This window comes from Miscanthus floridulus, chromosome 2 (genome assembly GCF_019320115.1).
Source record: "Miscanthus floridulus cultivar M001 chromosome 2, ASM1932011v1, whole genome shotgun sequence".
NCBI classification, from domain to species: Eukaryota; Viridiplantae; Streptophyta; class Magnoliopsida; order Poales; family Poaceae; genus Miscanthus; species Miscanthus floridulus.
In genome coordinates this window covers 34,091,908-34,112,644 of record NC_089581.1, presented here as the reverse complement: position 1 = coordinate 34,112,644, position 20,737 = coordinate 34,091,908, and the positions used below count along the sequence as shown (strand labels likewise).

Here is a 20,737-nt window from a genome sequence, read left to right as displayed (position 1 = left end):
GCCACTACAAGTTTTAGCACCAAAGGTACATTTAACCCTCTTTAACCTTTTTTCTATAAAAAAAGAGAAATCTTTCATAAAAAAGAAAATAAAAAAGAGAAATCTTTCATGAAAAAGAAAATAAAAAAAGAGAAATCCTTTTCCACGAGTCTTTCTTGCGTTTCCCTTTTCGTGTGCAAACGGCGTGAGCACACAGTATCGCAAACAAACTTGGCAATGGCAACTAGGCCAGAGGCCAGCCCACACTGTGGAGCCGATAACAGCCGCTCCACCTCTGCCGCCGCGCCGCTCGAAGCCGCCCGCCCATCGCATCGCACTCGCATCGAGACGAGACCGCCAATCCCGACCCCTGACCCGAACGCCGCCGCCGCCTACCCTTCCTGAACGCCCCCGACCAAACGCCTCTTATCCTCCCGGCATCAAAATCGCGCGAAATCTCTCCGGATTCGCGTGCGCGGGCTGTGGACAGATCGGGGGCGGAGGAGGCCAGGGCCCGGGACGGGTCGCAATGGTGGTGATGGAGGGTAATGGCGGCGCCGGCAAGATCACCATTGGCGTCTGTGTCATGGAGAAGAAGGTTGGGATCTTGACTCTCTGGTCTGTTGAGGTTTTTCTTTTTCTTCTCCTTGGTGGTTCACGGATTCTCGCGAACACATGGATGCTAGATGCTGTCTTGTCTTCCTGGTTATTGATCGATTCGTGTTCTTGCTCTTCCAGCGCGTGCGTCTCGATTTCCAGCGCGTACGTCTCGATTGGCCGGCTCTTGCTCCTGGATTTCTCAAAGAATGCGGGATGCGGGAGCTTCGTTGTTGCCTCTGGAACATGTCCTCGTCTGATCAAATTCTTAATTCTTCTTTTCTTCAGGTGTTCTCTTCTCCAATGGAGCAGATTCTCGAGCGGCTCCGCGCGTTTGGAGAATTCGAGGTGTGCAAGATCCTTCCTTTTGTCCCGTCCACGCTGCATTTCCCTTTCATATTACATCAGTTTGCAAAAAGGTAGAAACCCGTGTGAGATTGAAGTTTGCCCGTGGGATGAGTAAATGGGTGGATGGCGTCTAATTGAACGTGATCTTTACTTTTCTTCTGAAAATTTCCATTGCGAGACATCCGTGAATCTTCGTGGATACCAATTTATTCTGAATCTTTTCGAATAGTACGTGTGGTCCCTATCAAAGTGGCCGCTTTTGTGGGTTGCACCCAGAATTTCCAGGATATGGCATATATGTCCCTAAATATGTACTTTTTTGGAGGACTAAATGGTCGCTGAATGATTCTTGTCATATTTTATTTTGGAGGACTATAATCTGTTCACTTGCTTTAGGCCTGGTTTGGATGCCCATATATTCGTCTAAATCCACGTGTGTTGAAGTGTATTGGAGTGGAATTGAACTAAATTCCATTCCATTCCACTCCAACACATGAGGATTGAGGTGTATACACGTCCATCCAAACAAAGCCTTACTGATAGTTTGAGCACCGCATCAATTAAATTAGAAGTTTTGCACTTGAGTGGTCGATATTCTCATGATATTATGTGCCCAACGTTGACTCGTTGTACCATAAGCTGTGCATGTGGACCAGTATTTTTTATACTGTGTAGAACGCGATAAGATTTCCAACCTCTCGAAAACGATTATGCATTAGATTTGGTCTACTGCATATGCGTATACTATTAAATCTGTTAGACATACTGCTAATTCCTCTGACTTCTAGGGGACCACTGGTCACCTGGTTTTCCCCATTCATTCATTCATCAACGACTGCCTTGTAGAAAAAATATGCCAACTTTGTTTGATTACGGTATCCAATCTTCAGCACATGTTTCATTTCTTCATCCATGTTTCCATTCATGGATTGTTATATTACCTATGTCTATCTTGGTGCTTGGGAAGGTGCTAACTTTTTGTACATCATTAATGCTATTGTTGACTCTTACTTATTTTGCTTAGGTGCTCCAGGTCTTCACACCATATATTTTTTTTCTGTATATAATATTATAATTTAATGTTAATTGACTCTGGTCACTATATATTTTATATCTAATTCTAATGATTCAAAATTCTCTTACCTATTTTGCTTCTCTTGCTTTGTTCCAGATCATCATAAATCAAACCTGTACCCTATGATTTATAATCTAAGCTTAACTAACTTGGGCTACTATATATTTTTGTTTCTAATAATTCCAATTATGTTCAGTGAACTTCATTTTATTAATTGAATGATGCTGAATTTCCTGTTGGGGTATAGTTGAGGGGTAAGAAGCTTTGTTACAGAAACATTTCAGACCAGCTGTCATTCTTCATTGTTTAACTTATTTTGCAGATTATAATATTTGGAGATAAGGTTATTCTGGACGATCCTATTGAGATGTATGTAATGAGAACTCAGGTTATTGATAACAATCATAATTCTTTTGTGCATAGGTTTATCTACATTCTTTGTGCAACAGTCTTGACCTAAGGCTATACATACTGTTGTCTTACTGAGTTTAGGAAATGGGAGTAGTATCTTACCTATCCACCATTTTGTTTTCAGTTGGCCAAACTGTGATTGTTTGATTGCCTTCTATTCCTCCGGTTTTCCTCTGCAAAAGGTTCAAGCATATGCTGCTCTGAGAAGGTATGATTTTTATTTTCTATTGCTTTATAAATCTCTTTCAAATGGTAACTGTTCTTGTAACTACATCTCAGTTTTTTTAATAATGTATTAATGCTGAGGGAGAGAGGGACGTAGGGGCATCAGCATTTATTTGTTTGCTTTGCAAGCTTCTAACAACCTCATCCTTTGAGTACTTTGGGGCACATATCTGTTTCCATATAACAAGCTTAATAAAGGAATAAAAGAATGAGACTCCTGTTGCTTAGTTTTGGGGCACAATTTGCAGTAGCTTTTTCCTTAGGAATGCAACTACTTCTGGGAAAGTAGTACTGTTGAGGAGGGCAACTATTAATATTTGGGGAGACAAACTATGTGCTTTTATGGGCACAACAGTTACCAGTTCAGAAATGCAACTGCTAGTTGAGTGGCTACTTTGTGTTTGGGTTAATAACCCTGCAAGTTGCCAATTGGCTGCGTCCCCCACCAAGTGATAATTTCTTTTCAACACCACATTGTTCCTACCTAACCAGCAAGGCAACTATTGCCGATTCTCTAGTTGCAGAGATAACAACTAATGACTAACATTTAAGTTGGTCAAGTAGTGGATGTGTATTGCACACTCCTTGAAGGAGATATGATCACTTAAAAGTCATTATTCGAAGCTCCTTGTCTTAGACATTTTTGCAGTAGCATAAAACTAAAACTTTACTAATTCTTCCTATTCAATGATCTTTTGTCTTCTTTAGTCTTTTTATCTGTAAACATGCATACCCAATTAGTCAAATCTACATGATCATTGCATAGTTGACCCTTTCTATGTACTGGGTAATCCAAATTATCATTCATGACGACTCTTGGGGAATATGATTCAAATAAAAAAACAGTGAGGGAGTAGGCCATCCACGTATGAGCAATACCACTGGGAGTCTTTTCTGCCCTAATTTAATAAACTAACACTTAAAATGAAGTACTACCTTACATTCTCAGATGTGGAAACTTTATTTCTTAAGTGAATAGATGAGTTCTTTTCTGTAATTCTTCATATTCCAGTTAGTTTCCCTGACCTTGTTCTGCATGAACGGTAGGCCTTTTTTGGTGAATGAATTGGAGCCACAATACCTCCTCCATGACCGCAGAAAAGTCTACGAGGTATTGCTGTGGAATTCTTGTGTCTTCTATTGCACGCAGCTAAACTCATCCTTATCCTCTGTTCATATGCACTTATGTTTAACTTTCTATTTGTACACTAATTGTGCTCAAAGCAGTAATCTTCTGCATGTTATCAAAATGGATAGGTGGTGTTTTTGTATAGACTAACCTTTTTTAGAAGTAATTCAGTAATGCAGGCAATGAGCATTTTAGATTACCATTGTTTCTCCCAACAATAGGCAGTAAATGGATATGTAGCACGATGACAAACTGTGAACATTTTTTTGATTAAATGTTTACGCTAAATTATCTCCGCGTAACTGATTATAGCTTTGCAGTTTTGATGACCATTGACTCCTTTGATAGACATCATTGAGAGTGAATTGCACAGTGAATCACTGGATTGCTTAACTGATTCAAGTAGGTCATGGAACTCCTAAACTGCATCTTTAGGCTACTTGTTTAAGTGTGTCACTCTAGATCATTAGCGTGCTAAGTCATGTATAACCAATGACATGACTTGTTGAGTTGAGCAATGCACAGGACACACAACTGGTTTCAATACAGGAACCTCAATAGACTAGAGGTAGCTAAACCTCTTGTCACAGGTTCACGTCCAGTTATGCACAGTTTTTTTCCCTCGAACTACGCAGGAGAGCTGCGTGTCATTTCATTAAGATAGATAAAGAAAGTACAAAAGACTGAGAACAGAGGTCCAGCCCGATTACAACAGAGCAAAGAAAAGGACTGTGTTTGAAGCCCTTACTGAGATGCGATGGATCTCTGATATACAGGGAGCACTGACAGTGGTTGCCTTGACTGAATACCTCGGCCTATGGGACCTCCTTTCAGTTTTTGTACTGCAGCCAGAGGTAGAGGACTCACATACTTGGCAACTATCAGCTTCAGGAAAATACTCTGCAAAATCTGCATACGAAGGGCTGTTCATTGGTGCAGTTCAGTTCAGGCTGTTAGATATATATGGTGTATAGCATATTTTCCTCTTTGTATAAGGGCTTAGATGCATATATGCCCAACTCATGTACATGTTTGGGCTGTTGCCCCCAAGAATAGAGTGAGCTTTATTCCTTCTAACATGGTACCAGAGCCTAGGGTCTAGGGTTTACCTCGCTCCCTCGCGCGCTCTTCCCGTTGCGCTTGCCTGGAGCTCCGTCGCCCGTCGGCTCTCTCCCTCGCGTGCTCTTCCCGTTGCACGCTCCGTAGCTGGGCGTGGCCCCGCCGTCGCGCACTCTCCGCGGCCGGGCGCGGTCCCGCCATCGCGCGCCTTCTGCGGCCGGCGCGGCCCCGCCGTCGAACTTCCTCCGTTCCCGCGCGCGCCCTTGCTCCGCTCTTTCCGCGCGCGCGCTTGATTCTCCTCCTGCGCGCGCTCATCTCCCGCGCAGCTCGCGCCCCTCTCGCATCCTCTGTTGTTCTGCTCTGCTCTGCTCGACGCGTGCGAGGGCGCGGCTGCCACGGTGGTGCTGCGCCGACGAAGCTGCGCTGTGCGCGCGCTGCGACGTCGAGATCCACGCCGCCAACAAGCTCGCCAGCAAGCACCAGCGCCTCCCGCTCGAGGCGCTCTCCGCCAGGCTCCCGCGCTGCGACGTCTGCCAGGAGAAAGCGGCGTTCATCTTCTGCGTGGAGGACCGGACGCTCTTCTGCCGGGACTGCGACGAGCCCATCCACGTCCCGGGCACGCTCTCCGGGAACCACCAGCGCTACCTGGCCACCGGCATCCGCGTCGGCTTCGCCTTCGCCTCCTTCTGCTCTGCTCTGCTGCTCTGCTCTGCTAAATCCACCTCTGCTGCTCTGCTCTGCTCTGCCGTCCGTTCGGCTGCTGCTGTTTTTCTGCTTTTCTGGAGAAAGAAAGATGGCATCTCCTCCTGTTCCTCCCTCTGGAGGCGCGCAAATCCCGCGTTGTCCAGTGATTTTCGATGGCACCAATTATCATGACTGGGTTCCACATATGCGGTGGCATATGCGTGGTCTCCGACTCTGGGAGTTTCTTAGTGGTGAGCTATCTTGTCCAGCATTGCCTGATCGTCCAGTGCAGCCGGTGATTCCTCCAGAAAATTCTGAAGAGGAACAAAAGAAGTTGCGCGAAGCTTATGATGATGATATGGCCTCTTACATGTCTCATTTTCGGGCTTATCGGACTTGGTTGGATGAAGATGCTCGTGCTGGGGCTGTTCTTGTTGCTAGTATGGAAAAGCATCTGGCAGGAGAGGTTATTCGGCTTGATCATGCTGCTCAGATGTGGGCTGTTCTTCGTCAGCGCTATGAGCCCTCTGGCCAGTCCACTTATATTGCCGCCCTACGTCAAGAACAACTGTTGCAGCAGGGTGACAGTTCAGTTGAGGATTTCTTTCGACAGCTATCTGCAATATGGCGTGAGCTTGACACTCTTAGTCCCCAGTTGTCCCCGGACACTTGTGACTCCTGCAGGAAGCAACAGAGCCACCTCGAGCTTCGTCGCACCTATGACTTCCTGACTCGTCTGCGTGCTGAGTTTGAGCCCCTTCGTGCTCAATTACTTGCTCGTGAGCCGTGCGTGTCTTTGATGGAGGCTCTTGCTGCTGTTCGTAATGAGGAGACTCGCCTTCGTTCTGCTGGTCTACTTCAGTCGACGTCCTCCTCAGTCCTGGCTGCTCGGTCTGGAATTCTTGGTTCTCCTCCCAAAGTGCCTGCTTCAGCAGCCTCTGGTGGCTCGGGGACTCGCAACTCAGGTGGCCTTCATTGTAAGCACTGTGGCAGAGATGGACATGATGAGGATCATTGTTACAAGAAGAAGAGGCAGGCTCAGTCTCAGTCTCGCCGAGGTGGGCGTTCCTCACATGCTCAGTCTCAGCATCCTGATGCACAGCAGGAGATACTCATGTTACTTCGTCGTCTTGCTGTTCCTCCACCTATTCCTCCACCTACTGGAGCCTCTGGTTCTGTCACTACTGGAGCTGCTGGTTCTGTCACTCCTGCCCCAGTACTCTCTGCTGCTACTTCTCAGTCTTTTATTGAGAGACCACCATCCACTTCAGGTATCTTGCCATGGATTCTTGATTCTGGTGCTTCTTTTCATATGACACCTGATAGTACCTCTCTTTCGTCTATTTGTTCTCCTTCCATTCCTCTCACTGTTCAAACTGCTGATGGCTCATCTCTTTCGGTTGTTGGTCGGGGCACTCTTTCTTCTTCTTCATTTCATGTTCCTAATGTTTCTTATGTTCCTGATTTGACCATGCAACTTATTTCTGTTGGCCAGCTCACTGATCATGGTTGTCGTGTTATTTTTGATTCTGACACTTGCTGTGTACAGGATCTCAGCACGGGTCTCCTAGTTGGTACTGGCCCTCGCCGCCGTGATTCTCCGCATCTCTGGGAACTCGATTGGCTTCGTCTTCCTTTCGCTGCCTCTGCCGGTCTTGTGAGCTCTGCTTCTCCTGCATCGGCTTCTTCCTCTTTTGCTCAGTGGCATCATCGCTTGGGACATCTATGTGGTTCCCGCTTATCCGCTCTTGTCCGTCGTGGTGTTCTAGGAAATGTCTCTGGTGATGTTTCTTTAGATCAGTGTCAGGGCTGTAAGCTTGGCAAACAGATCCAGCCTCCATATCCCTCTAGTGGGTCTGTGTCATAGCGTCCTTTTGATCTTGTTCATTCAGATGTATGGGGTCCTGCACCTTTTGTTTCAAAAGGGGGTCATCAATATTATGTCATATTTATCGATGATTTCTCTCGCTTCACATGGGTGTATTTCATGAAACATCGTAATGAGGTGTTATCCATATATAAAACTTTTGCTCGGATGATTCGCACTCATTTTGATGCTCCTATTCGTGTTTTTCGGGCTGACTCTGCCGTGGAATATCTTTCGGGTGCTCTTCGCCAATTTCTTTCTGAGCAAGGGACTCTCTCACAATTTTCTTGTCCTGGTGCGCACGCTCAGAATGGTGTTGCTGAGCGTAAACATCGTCACCTTCTTGAAACTGCTCGTGCTCTTATGATTGCTTCCTCGGTCCCACCTCATTTCTGGGCTGAAGCAATCTCCACTGCCAGCTATTTAACCAACATTCAACCCTCATCTGCTCTTAAAGGTGGCATCCCATATGAGCGCCTTTTTGGACATCCACCTGATTACTCTAGTCTTCGCCTTTTTGGATGTCTGTGCTATGTTCTTCTTGCTCCTCGTGAACGCACTAAACTCACACATCAATCCGTTGAGTGTGTTTCTTAGGCTATAGTGCTGAGTGTTAGAATTATTTGCTCCTTTACTGTAATCTCCTAGCTATCTGTGCAGGCGCCAGCTATACTGGCCCTTTCACACTGCTGGCCCCTTGGGCCATCCCCTCTCTCCTATATAAATGTAATCCCTTCTGTAATCCATCATCAAGGAATATACAAAGCCTAATGGCCTTTGTCTAATATGGTATCAGTCTAATCGTATCCCCTGCTTCCGCTACTCTCTGCCGCCGCCCAGCCCCGACCCGCGCGCGCGCCTCTCCGGCCGCCGCGCTCTGGCTGCTGCGCCCGCCCCAACGGCCGCCGCGCGCCCTCCTCCGGCCGCCGCGCGTACCCCGCCAGTTCCCGTACCCATGGCTGCTCTTTCCTCCGGCGGCGATTCCGGCTCCGGCGCCTCGGCTGCAGCCGCCGCGACCAAGCTCCGCGACGAGGCGCTCGCCGCCGCCAAGGCTCTGGAAGTTGAGGCCGCCTCCCTGCGCGACTCCAACCAGGCGCGCAGCGCCCAACTCAAGGAGGAGGCGGACCTCCTCAAGTCCGCCGCCGCCGCCCAGGAGCGGGTCCGCGCTGCTGCCGCCGCTCTCGACTTGGAGCGCGAGCAGGCTGACCTGCTGGAACAGCAGGCCGCGGCCCTCCGCGCGCGGCTCCACCCCGAGCATCACCGCGACGACGACTCGGAGGGCGACGCCGACTCCATCGCCACGGAGACTGCGGCTGTCGCCCATCTTCATAGCCAGGCGGCCGCTGTGCAGAACATCAAGAACCTCATTCCTATTGTTCTTGATCTGCAAGCCTCAAACTACTCCAAATGGCGCGGTTTCATCCTGCTCATCCTCGGCCGGTTTGCCCTGAAGGACCACGTCCTCAGCGACGCCATCCACCTCCACGATGCGGCATGGTCCCGCATGGACTGTGTTGTCGTCTCATGGATCTTCAACACCATCGCCCCTGACCTCCTCGACGTCGTCCACGAGCGTGACAGCATCACTGCTCGGGCGGCGTGGCTCGGCCTCGAGCAGCAATTCTTCAACAACCGTGAATCACGCGCCATGCTCCTCGACGCCGAGTTCCGCACCCTCTGCCAGGGTGCTCTATCTGTGGATGAATACTGTCGCAAGATGAAGCACATGGCGGACGCGCTCGTCGACCTTGGCGAACCCGTCCTGGACCGGACCCTGGTGTTGAATGTGCTGCGCGGCCTCAACGAACGCTTCCAGTTCATGTCGCAGCTCGTCACGCGGCAGAAGCCCTTCCCATCCTTCGCCGACGTCCGTGCTGACCTGAGGCTGGCCGAACTCAACATGGCGTCACCTTCAGCTCCGCCCTCGGCCCTCGTCACCGCGCCGTCCAGCAAGCCGCCTGCTCCGTCCCCTGCTCCTCAGCGCCCTCCACAGCCTGCTGGGGGACAGCAGCTCGGCCACACCCCTTCTCCTTCACGCCATCCTCAGGCTGCTGGGGGGCCAGCAGTCCGGCAATGGCAATAACCGCGGACGACGTCGCCGCGGTGGACGCGGCCACGGCGGCGCCCAAGCCGGCACTCAAGCCGGCCCACCAAATGGCCAACAATGGCCATCCTTCTTCAACCCATGGACCGGGTCCATCCAGATGTGGCCCGGGTCCAACCCAGGCGGCTCTCGCGGTCCACCGCCATAGCAAGCTCTCATGGCCGGGGTGCCCCCGGGTTACTTCGCTCATCCGCCGGTCCCCGGGGCATACTACCAGGCGCCCCAGCAGGCGCCCACCTCGCCGTCGCCCTAGACTACTGAGGGTCTCGCCAACGCTTTCAGCACCGTCACCCTCACTCCGCCATCAAGCACCTCGGATTGGGTCTTCGACTCGGGTGCTTCCTCTCACATAGCCGGCACTCCTGGTATGGTCACCATGTCACCAACCTCCTCCTTTCCTTCTTCAATTGTTGTGGGAAATGGCGCCACTCTTCCGGTTGTTGGCACCGGCTACTCAACCCTCCCTGGCCCATTTCGCCTCAATAATGTTCTCATTGCCCCTGACATTATTAGAAATCTCTTGTCAATTCGGAAATTCACCACTGATAATCTTGTTTCTGTCGAGTTTGACCCTCTTGGTGTTTCTGTGAAGGATCTTCGTACCAGGAACCTCCTCCTTTGCTGTGACAGCTCGGGACCCCTTTACACCTTGCAGCTCCCGACATCACCATCCGGTTCCTGCGCTCTCGTGGCCACTCCCTCCTCCACTACTTGGCATTATCGGCTCGGTCATCCCGGGAAGGCTACTCTTCAGACTCTTGCCAAGTCGTCCTCCATCATCTGCAGCAAGCCCGACGATGACACTCTGCCATGCTTGCCAGCTTGGGCGTCATGTCCGCTTGCCTTTTAACAATTCCTTGTCTCGTGCAACTAAAAATTTCGACTTGATACATTGTGATTTGTGGACTTCCCCAATCATCAGTGTATCCGGTTTCAAATATTATCTAGTCATTATTGATGATTGCTCGCATTTTGTTTGGACTTTCCCTCTTAAACTAAAGTCTGACACCTTTATGCTCTCTCCAATTTTTTCGCCTATGTGCTCACTCAGTTTGGTTGCACCATCAAGACCGTGCAGTGTGACAACGGGCGTGAGTTTGACAACTCCGCGTCGCGCGCTTTCTTTTCTGCCAAAGGTGTCACCCTTCGCATGTCATGCCCCTACACCTCGCAGCAAAATGGCAAACCGTCAACAACGTCACCCGCACCTTGCTCTTCCAAGCATCCATGCCCCCCTCTTACTGGGCTGATGCCCTTGCCACCGCCACTCTCCTCATCAATCGCCTCCCAACCAAGACCCTGAACATGAGCACTCCCTTCTTTGCCCTCCATGGCACTCTCCCCTCCTACCATGACCTTCGAGTTTTCGGGTGCACCTGCTGCCCCAACCTCACCGCCACCACTCACAAGCTCGCTCCACGATCTTCCTTGTGCGTCTTTCTTGGCTATTCTCCTGACCACAAGGGGTATAGGTGCCTTGACCTCGCCACAAACCGCGTCATCATCTCACGCCACGTTGTCTTCGACGAGACAACGTTCCCTTTCTCCCTCCGTCGACCTTTGCCACCCACACACGAGCTTGATTTTCTAACTAACGACGATTCGTCGTCAATTTTACTTCCACCTGCAGGTACACCGTGGGCTGCTGGCCCTCTGCCCGCCCGTGTGCTCTCCCAGCCGGTGCCCACCTTGGGCGCACCAGCCCTCCGGCAGCCTCCGCCGGGCTTCGTGCCCCGGCCGCCGGGCTCCTCTCCAGCTCGACCTGTACAGGCGCCCATGGCGCCCTCTGTACAGGCGCCCACTTCGTCGGCGCCCATGGCGCCCTCTGCAGAGGCGCCCCCGGCGCCCCCGGCGCCCTCTGCTTCGGTGCCCACGGGTCCTTCTGTACAGGCGCCCGTGGTGGCACCCCCTGTACAACTACCTCCGGCGTCCTCCTTCAACAAACCACCGGTCATTCATGTCTACACCCGGCGTCCACCCGCCCCCAGCTCGCCACCTGCGTCCCCTGTTGGACCACCTCCTCGACGATCCAACATGATTCCTTCACCGCCGCGCTTCGTCAAGGGTGACCCTCCTCTTCCAACAGGAGCTGTCCCCATCCCGCCAGTCGCCAACACTCATGGCATGGCGACCCGCGGGAAGTCCGGTTACCGACAGCTGCGCCTCGCGCTGCACACTGAGGCTCTGTCACCTCTACCACGCTCCTGTCGTGACGCCCTCGTCGATCCACACTGGCGTCGGGCCATGGAAGAGGAGTATGCTGCCCTACAGGACAACAACACTTGGGATCTCGTTCCCCGTCCTGCCAAGGCAAATGTGGTCACCGGCAAATGGATCTTCAAGCATAAGTTTCATGCCGATGGTTCCCTGGACAGCTACAAGGCTCGCTGGGTGCTTCGCGGGTTCACCCAACGTCCCGGCGTTGATTACGACGAGACATTCAGCCCCGTCGTCAAGCCTGCTACCGTCCGGACTGTCCTCACCTTGGCTCACTCCCGGGATTGGCCGATTCATCAACTTGATGTGAAAAACGCCTTCCTCCACGGGACCCTGTCAGAAACAGTCTACTGCTCACAACCCACTGGTTTTGGTGATCCTGCACTTCCTGGTCATGTATGCAAGCTCAACAGATCCCTCTATGGACTAAAACAGGCTCCACGGGCATGGTACAGCCGGTTGGCCTCCTTCCTGCTTTCTTTGGGTTTCAGTGAAGCAAAGTCCGATACATCCCTCTTCATACTTCGCCGTGGCACCGAGACAGTCTACTTGCTTCTCTATGTCGATGACATCGTCTTCACTGCCTCCTCCGAGCAGCTCCTGCATCGCCTGATTGCAGCACTCAAGAACGAGTTTGCCATGAAGGACCTTGGCCCCCTTCATCATTTCCTCGGTGTGGCAGTTCAGCGCCACAAGGATCACCTCACTCTGTCACAGCGTCAGTACATCCTGGACATTCTTGCTCGCCATGGGATGAGCGACTGGAAGCCTTGCTCCACTCCTGTCGACACCTGTGCCAAAGTTCCTGCAGATGTCGGTCTTCCTTTTGCTGATCCCACCGTCTACCGTGATGGATAAGTCTCATGTGTGGCTGGTCTTTGTGGGGCTGTGCTGCTCACATGGTCCTTGTGGCTGTTTTTGTGTTTTTAAGACAGCATCTTAGACTAGAGGACAGCATCTTAGCTAGGGCAGCATATTAGCATCTTAGACTAGCATCTTGGCATATGCTTGGCTGGCTAGCAACCTATAAATATGTAACCCCAACCCCTCAGGTTGGTATGGCATTTGTGTGAGCTTGTGTGAGAAATAGACAAGAAAATTGCCCTAACTCCTAGTGTCATCCTCTCTCGATGAGAGTAAGAATTCTCCTACTACCAAGAGTGAGAATTCAGCGACTAACAACTGGTATCGGAGCCGTATTATCCTGTAGCCTGAGCATCTTTTGCTCATCTTCTTTCCTAGCCCCACAACAGCCCCAGCTATTGGCAGCAGCAGCTCCTCCGGCCGCTCCTGTTCACTCCTCTCCCAGCTCGTCTGAAGCAGCCCTCTCCCCACGCAGCAGCCCCCCGGTAGCGCGTCATGTCCGCAGGGCAGTCTTAGCGCTCGGTCGCCTCGAGCACTCGGCGTCGGCAGGAGGCCGAACTTGCCGCGGCAGAGGAACGCGAGCGAGCGGCGGCAGAGACCGCTGCGGCGGCGGCAAGGGCGTCGAGGCTGGCAGCGGCGGAGCTGGCAGCAGCCAGAGCGGAGGCGGAGGCAGCGGCGGCGGCGAATGCAGCGCGTGCGGCGACAGCGGAGGTCGAGGCTCTGCGCGGCAGCATCGGCATCTCCATTTCCGCTGACGACACCGCCGACGCGGACCTCGAGCTGCTAGAGAGGGAGGCAGCGCGAGCGCGGGCGGCGCAGTGGGCAGCCGCGCACGCCCACGAGCGTGGCGGCAGCCCAGACAGGCGCGGACGCGCTGGCGGCGCTCCTGGAGGAGGCGCGCACGGCAGTGGCGCTCCTGGGGCAGCCGCGCACGCCCACGAGCGCGGCGGCAAGCCCAGACAGGCGCGGACGCGCCGGCGGCGCTCCTGGATGAGGCGCGCACGGCGGCGGCGCTCCTGGAGGAGGCGCGCACGGCAACGGTGGCGGACGGGTCGATGGAGAGCGCGGCCTTCACAGGCAGCGTGGCTCTCTCTCCCCGGATCGGTACCGACGGGTCGATGGAGAGCACGGCCTTCACAGGCAGCGTGGCTCTCTCTCCCCGGATCGGTATCGTGGTTACCACGGGCTCCAGGCTGTTGTCAGAGACGTCGGTCCCGGCGGTGGGTGGCCTACCCTCACCAAGACCAACTACGTCGAGTGGGCTGCGGTGATGAGGGTAAAGCTCCAGGTGCGGCACATGTGGGAGGCAGTCCGGTACGGCGACGTCGACTACGACCTAGATCGACGGGCGCTGGATGCTCTCATCGCTGCAGTCCCGCCCGAGATGCAGTTCTCGCTTACCAGCAAGCGGACTGCCAAGGAGGCTTGGGTCGCCATCGCTGCGGCACGCATCGGCAGCGACCGCGCCCGCAAGTCCACACTGCAGGCACTTCGCAAGGAGTGGGAGAACCTGACCTTCAAGCCAGGTGAGGACGTTGATGACTTTGCTCTCCGTCTCAACACTTTGTTGCAGAAGATGGTGCAGTTCGACGACGACACCTACGGCGAGGAGAGAGCTGTCGAAAAGCTCTTCCGCTGCGTCCCCGAGAAGTACAAGCAGATGGCTCGCTCGATCGAGTCTCTGCTGGATCTCTCCACGATGTCGATCGAGGAGGCGATAGGTCGCCTCAAGGTCGTCGACAGCGATGAGCCACAGTCCCTCTCGGGGCCCAGCACCACTGGCGGGAAGCTCCTTCTCACTCGGGAGCAGTGGCTTGCCAGCCAAGGTGATCGGAGGAAGGGGGAGCCTTCTTCCGCGATAGGCGGCCGCAAGCATGGCAAGCCACGCAAGGCGCGCAGAGACGCCCAGGCCGGGGCGCGAGGACGTGCCGAGGGTGATGCCCGCGGAGGCCCCCAGGGCGGCGCCGCCGGCAGGCACAAGCCGGCACGAGACGACGCCTGCCGCAACTGCGGCCAGCTTGGCCATTGGGCCAAGGACTGTCGACAGCCACGACGCGGCCAGGCCCACGTCGCACAGGCGGAGGAGCCGGCTCTGTTCATGGCACATGCCAGCATCGAGCTACCTCCAGTGGCACCGGCCGTAGCGGCTCTCCTGCACCTTGACGAGCCAAAAGCACACGCCCTCCTCGGCGACAGCTCCGGCAACGACAAGACTGACGGGTGGTGCCTCGACACCGGCGCCACCCATCACATGACCGGTCGACGGGAGTTCTTCACCGAGCTTAACTCTAGCGTCCGAGGCTCCGTCAAGTTTGGGGATGCCTCCGGCGTGGAGATCAAGGGCGTCGGCTCCATCATCTTCACCGTCGTGTCTGGTGAGCACAGGCTGCTCACCGGAGTCTACTACATCCCCGCGTTGAGGAACTCCATCATCAGCTTGGGACAACTGGATGAGAACGGTTCGCGCGTGGTGGTTGATGACGGAGTCATGAGGATTTGGGATCGTCGTCGTCGCCTTCTTGCCAAGGTATCCAGAAGCGCAAATCGACTCTACGTCCTTAACGTGCAGGTGGCACAACCCTCTGTCTCGCTGCTCGTCGGGACGACGAGGCGTGGCAGTGGCACGAGCGTTTCGGGCACCTTCACTTTGAGGCCCTGAAGCGGCTCAGTGCCACGGAGATGGTGCGAGGCCTGCCGTGCCTCGACCATGTGGAGCAGCTCTGCGACGTCTGCATGTTGACGAAGCAGAGGCGACTCCCCTTTTCACAGCGGGCTAGCTTTCGAGCTAAGGAGAGGCTCGAGCTTGTGCACGGGGACTTGTGTGGCCCGGTGACACCGGCCACACCGGGAGGACGACGCTACTTTCTGCTGCTCGTCGACGACCTCTCCCGCTACATGTGGGTGATGGTCCTCGGCAGCAAGGGAGAGGCTGCGGACGCCATCAGGCGCGCGCAGGCTGCTGCGGAGGCGGAGTGCGGCTGCAAGCTGCGCGTGCGCGTGCTGCGCACCGACAACGGCGGCGAATTCACGGCGGCTGAATTCGCGTCGTACTGCGCTGACGAGGGCATTCAGCGCCACTACTCCGCGCCGTACAGCCCGCAACAGAACGGCGTCGTCGAGCGGCGCAACCAGACGGTTGTGGGGATGGCTCGGGCCCTCCTCAAGCAGAGGGGGATGCCGACTGTCTTCTGGGGAGAGGCGGTGGTGACGGCCGTCTACATCCTCAACCGCTCGCCTACCAAGGCGCTCGACGGCAGGACGCCGTACGAGGCTTGGCATGGGCGCAAGCCGGCGGTCTCCCACTTGCGGGTCTTCGGTTGCCTCGCGTTCGCCAAGTAGCTTGGCCACATCAGCAAGCTCGACGACAGGAGCACTTCGGGAGTGTTCATCGGCTACGCGGAGGGCTCGAAGGCCTACCGCATCCTCGACCCGAAGACACAGCGTGTGCGCACGGCGCGCGACGTTGTGTTCGACGAAGGGTGAGGATGGGCGTGGGACAAGGCGGTGGACGACGGCTCGGCTCCGACGTACGACGACTTCTCTGTCGAGTACGTCCACTTCGAGGGAGCTGGGGGAGTAGGCGGCTCTTCTTCGGCGAGCGCGTCTACCCCAGTTCCCGAGCCTCCACTGACCCCGGCGCCTGCTACTCCGACAGCACCACGCTCTCCAGCCTGGACTTCGGCTGCGATGAGTTCTTCGCCGGCTCCATCACAGCCGGCAACGCCACGCACTCCAGCACCGACAGGCACCACTCCGGGCACGTCTACTCCACCACCAGCTCGTGTCGAGCACGGCCCGGTTGAGCTCGCTACTCCGCTCTCTCACGACGAGGAGCGCGTCGACGCGTACCACGACGGCGAGCCGTTGCGGTACCGTACGATGGAGAACCTTCTCGGCGACCAGCCGGTGCCGGGACCGGTGCCTCACGACCTGGAGGCGCAGTTGCACCTTGCATGTGACGACGGCGAGCCTCGGTCGTTTGCAGAGGCCGAGAGACACGTGGCATGGCGCGCCGCGATGCAGTTGGAGATGGATGCGGTTGAGAAGAACCGCACCTGGGAGCTTGCTGACCTTCCTCGTGGTCATCGCGCGATCACCCTTAAGTGGGTGTACAAGCTGAAGAGGGATGAAGCCGGTGCCATCGTCAAGCACAAGGCTCGCTTGGTGGCACGAGGTTTCGTGCAGCAGGAGGGGGTCGACTTCGACGACGCCTTTGCTCCCGTGGCACGGATGGAGTCCGTGCGACTCCTTGCGCTAGCTGCCCAGGAGGGCTGGCGTGTTCATCACATGGACGTCAAGTCGGCGTTCCTTAACGGCGACTTGAAGGAGGAGGTCTACGTGCACCAGCCGCCGGGATTTGCGATCCCCGGCAAGGAAGGCAAGGTGCTCCGCCTGCGCAAGGCCCTCTATGGCTTGCGGCAGGCACTGAGGGCGTGGAATGCCAAGCTGGATTCCACGCTAAAGGGGATGGGCTTCGAGCAAAGCCCGCACGAGGCGGCCATCTACCGACGGGGCAGTGGAGGTAATGCCCTGCTGGTGGGTGTCTACGTCGACGGCTTGGTGATCACCGGCACCAAGGATGCGGAGGTGGCGGCATTCAAGGAAGAGATGAAGGCCACCTTCCAGATGAGTGACCTGGGGCCTCTCTCCTTCTACCTGGGAATCGAGGTGCACCAGGATGACTCTGGGATCACGCTTCGACAGACCGCCTACGCCAAGCGCGTCGTTGAGCTAGCTGGGCTCACCGACTGCAACCCAGCTCTCACTCCGATGGAGGAGAGGCTAAAACTGAGCCACGACAGCACGATGGAGGAGGTGGACGCTACGCAGTATCGGCGTCTTGTGGGGAGCCTTCGCTACCTCGCCCACACACGGCTGGACTTGGCATTCTCCGTCGGCTACGTTAGTCGGTTCATGCAGCGGCCGATGACGGAGCACCAGCAGGCTGTGAAGAGGATCATCCGCTACGTTGCGGGGACTCTCGACCACGGCCTCTACTACCCGAGGTGCCCTGGGGCGGCACACTTCATCGGGTACAGCGACAGCGACCACGCCGGCGACATCGACACCAGCAAGAGCACGAGCGGGATCCTCTTCTTCCTCGGCAAGTGCCTCGTTAGCTGGCAGTCGGTCAAGCAGCAGGTGGTGGCCCTATCCAGCTGCGAGGCCGAGTACATAGCGGCCTCCACCGCTTCGACTCAGGCGCTCTGGCTCGCTCGACTGCTTGGTGATCTCCTCGACAGAGACACTAGAGCGGTGGAGCTCATGGTGGACAGCAAGTCCGCTCTGGCCCTGGCAAAGAACCCCGTGTTCCACGAACGCATCAAGCACATCCGGGTGAGGTACCACTTTATCCGAGGCTGTTTGGCGGAAGGGAGCATCAATGCGAGCTACATCAACACCAAGGACCAGCTTGTGGACCTGCTCACCAAGCCCCTTGGGAGGATCAAGTTCCTTGAGCTCTGCTCCAGGACCGGGATGGTTCAACTCTCCCACAAGACGACGCACAAGACTTAGGGGGAGAATGATGGATAAGTCTCATGTGTGGCTGGTCTTTGTGGGGCTGTGCTGCTCACATGGTCCTTGTGGCTGTTTTTGTGTTTTTAAGACAGCATCTTAGACTGAGGACAACATCTTAGAGGACAGCATCTTAGACTAGAGGACAACATCTTAGCTAGGACAGCATATTAGCATCTTAGACTAGCATCTTGGCATATGCTTGGCTGACTAGCAGTCTATAAATATGTAACCCCAACCCCTCAGGTTGGTATGGCATTTGTGTGAGCTTGTGTGAGAAATAGACAAGAAAATTGTCCCAACTCCTAGTGTCATCCTCTCTCGATGAGAGTAAGAATTCTCCTACTACCAAGAGTGAGAATTCAGCGACTAACATACCGCAGCCTTGCAGGTGCACTCCAGTACCTGACATTTACTCGACCCGACATTGCGTATGCTGTCCAGCAAATCTGCCTTCACATGCATGATCCCCGGGAAGTTCACCTTGTGGCTGCTAAGCGGATCCTTCGGTACCTTCAGGGCACCCTCAGCTTCGGTCTGATTATTCCTCGGTCTACTCCAACGCAACTTGTTGTGTATACTGATGCGGATTGGGCCGGCTGCCCTGACACTCGACGCTCCACCTCCGGCTATGCGGTCTTCCTCGGGGGCAGTCTCATCTCCTGGTCCTCCAAGCGGCAGCCCACTGTCTCTCGGTCGAGTGCCGAAGCTGAGTATCGGGCTGTTGCCAACGGCGTTGTCGAAGCATCCTGGCTGCAGCAACTTCTACAGGAGCTGCACCACCCTTTACAGACTGCCTCCCTCGTCTACTGCGACAACGTCAGTGCCGTCTACCTCTCCTCCAACCCCATTCAGCATCAGCGCACTAAGCACGTGGAAATCGACCTCCACTTCGTCCGAGAACGCGTTGCTATTGGTGCTGTTCGTGTGCTTCACATTCCCACCACCTCACAGTTCGCAGATGTCTTCACCAAAGGGCTTCCGTCTTCTGTGTTCATGGACTTTCGCTCCAATCTGAACGTTTGCTCCACCGACGTTCCGACTGCGGGGGGGTGTTAGAATTATTTGCTCCTTTACTGTAATCTCCTAGCTATCTGTGCAGGCGCCAGCTATACTGGCCCTTTCACACTGCTGGCCCCTTGGGCCATCCCCTCTCTCTCCTATATAAATGTAATCCCTTCTGTAATCCATCATCAAGGAATATACAAAGCCTAATGGCCTTTGTCTAATACTGAGCACAAGGGCTATCGCTGTTGGGACCCGACTGCTCGTCATATGCGGATCTCTCGGGACGTTACTTTTGATGAGTCTCGTTCCTTCTATCCTCGGCCCTCCTTTGATGTTTCTCCTCAGGCCGTTGTTGAGCCTCTGTCCTTCTTGACTTTTCCTGATACACCTATCTCCACTGTGCTTCTTCCTCTGTCACCATCTCCACCTCCTAAACCATCTTCACCTCCTCCACCTTCTCCTCCGCTGCCCTCTGAGTCGTCTTCACATGCTCCTCCGTCCATTTATGATTCCAAACCTCCCGTGATTCACACCTACAGTCGTCGGCTCCTGGATTCCTCGCTTCCTGTTGAGTTGCCTTCTGATGTCTCCTCTCCTGCTGAGCCATCTTCGGTTGACGATTCTTTATCTCAGCCCTCCTCTCATTATAATCTTCGCGATCGTAGCTCGCTGAAGCCTCTTGATAGGTATGGTTTTGCTGGCACTGTCTTTTCTGAGCCGGCCACATACCATGATGCCATTTGTCATCCTGAATAGCAACTAGCCATGGCTGAGGAGATTGCTGCTCTTGAGCGCACTGGCACTTGGGACCTTGTCCCTCTTCCTTCTCATGCTCGTCCCATCACGTGCAAGTGGGTTTATAAGATCAAGACTCGCTCTGATGGCTCTCTCGAGCATTATAAGGCTCGTCTTGTTGCTCGTGGTTTTCAGCAAGAGTATGATCGTGATTATGATGAGACATTTGCTCCTGTGGCTCACATGACCACTGTTCGCACTCTCCTTGCTGTGGCCTCTGTTCGTGCTTGGTCCATTTCTCAACTTGATGTCAAAAATGCCTTCCTTAATGGTGAACTCCGTGAGGAGGTCTACATGCGACCACCTCCTGGGTATCTTGTTCCTGAGGGCATGGTTTGTCGTCTTCGTCGCTCTCTTTATGGTCTGAAACAAGCTCCTCGTGCTTGGTTTCAGCGCTTTGCCTCTGTGATCATTGCTGCTGGTTTTTCTCCAAGCAATCATGACCCTGCCTTGTTTATTCACACATCCCCTCGTGGTCGCACTCTTCTTCTTCTTTATGTTGATGATATGATTATCACTGGTGATGATTCTGAGTATATTGCCTTTGTCAAGGCACGCCTCAGCGAGCAGTTTCTTATGTCTGATCTTGGTCCTCTTCGTTATTTCCTTGGGATTGAGGTCTCTTCCACCTCTGATGGCATTTACTTATCCCAAGAAAAATACATTCAGGATCTTCTTGCTCGCTCTTGCCTCACTGATCATCGCACTGTTGAGACTCCCATCGAGCTTAATCTTCAGCTCCGTGCTACTGATGGTAAACCTCTCACCGATCCCACTCGGTATCGTCATATTGTTGGGAGTCTTGTCTATCTAGCTGTGACCCGTCCTGATATCTCATATGCTGTGCACATTCTTAGT

General features: G+C 54.2%; 2 protein-coding genes across 3 annotated transcripts in view; both read left to right on the top strand.

Moving 5' to 3' along the window:
• Nucleotides 1-202: 202 nt before the first annotated feature.
• LOC136521551 (inositol hexakisphosphate and diphosphoinositol-pentakisphosphate kinase VIP2-like) overlaps nt 203-20,737 on the top strand; it is a 37,902-nt gene continuing 17,367 nt past the window's right edge. The window contains exons 1-6 of one of the 2 annotated variants that reach the window (XM_066515301.1): nt 203-577; nt 718-741; nt 865-924; nt 2,322-2,368; nt 2,535-2,618; nt 3,683-3,746. In XM_066515301.1, coding sequence (XP_066371398.1) covers nt 509-577; nt 718-741; nt 865-924; nt 2,322-2,368; nt 2,535-2,618; nt 3,683-3,746 — 348 coding nt within the window. In that variant the 5' untranslated portion in view covers nt 203-508. The remainder of the gene's footprint in view (nt 578-717; nt 742-864; nt 925-2,321; nt 2,369-2,534; nt 2,619-3,682; nt 3,747-20,737) is intronic. The other variant, XM_066515308.1, reaches the window with a different exon arrangement.
• Nucleotides 4,517-5,705, top strand: LOC136513277 (uncharacterized). Its single transcript, XM_066507272.1, has 2 exons — nt 4,517-4,732; nt 4,971-5,705. Exons 1-2 carry the CDS (start codon nt 4,517-4,519, stop codon nt 5,697-5,699), a joined length of 945 nt encoding a protein of 314 aa, XP_066363369.1. The 3' UTR covers nt 5,700-5,705.

Coding starts and splice junctions, on each gene's coding strand:
- LOC136513277 (XM_066507272.1), top strand. CDS start 4,517: ATGCGATGGATCTCTGATATACAGGGAGCACTGACAGTGGTTGCCTTG. Junction 4,733..4,970: donor GGCTGTTAGATATATATGGT/GTATAGCATATT, acceptor CACGCTCCGTAG/CTGGGCGTGGCCCCGCCGTC.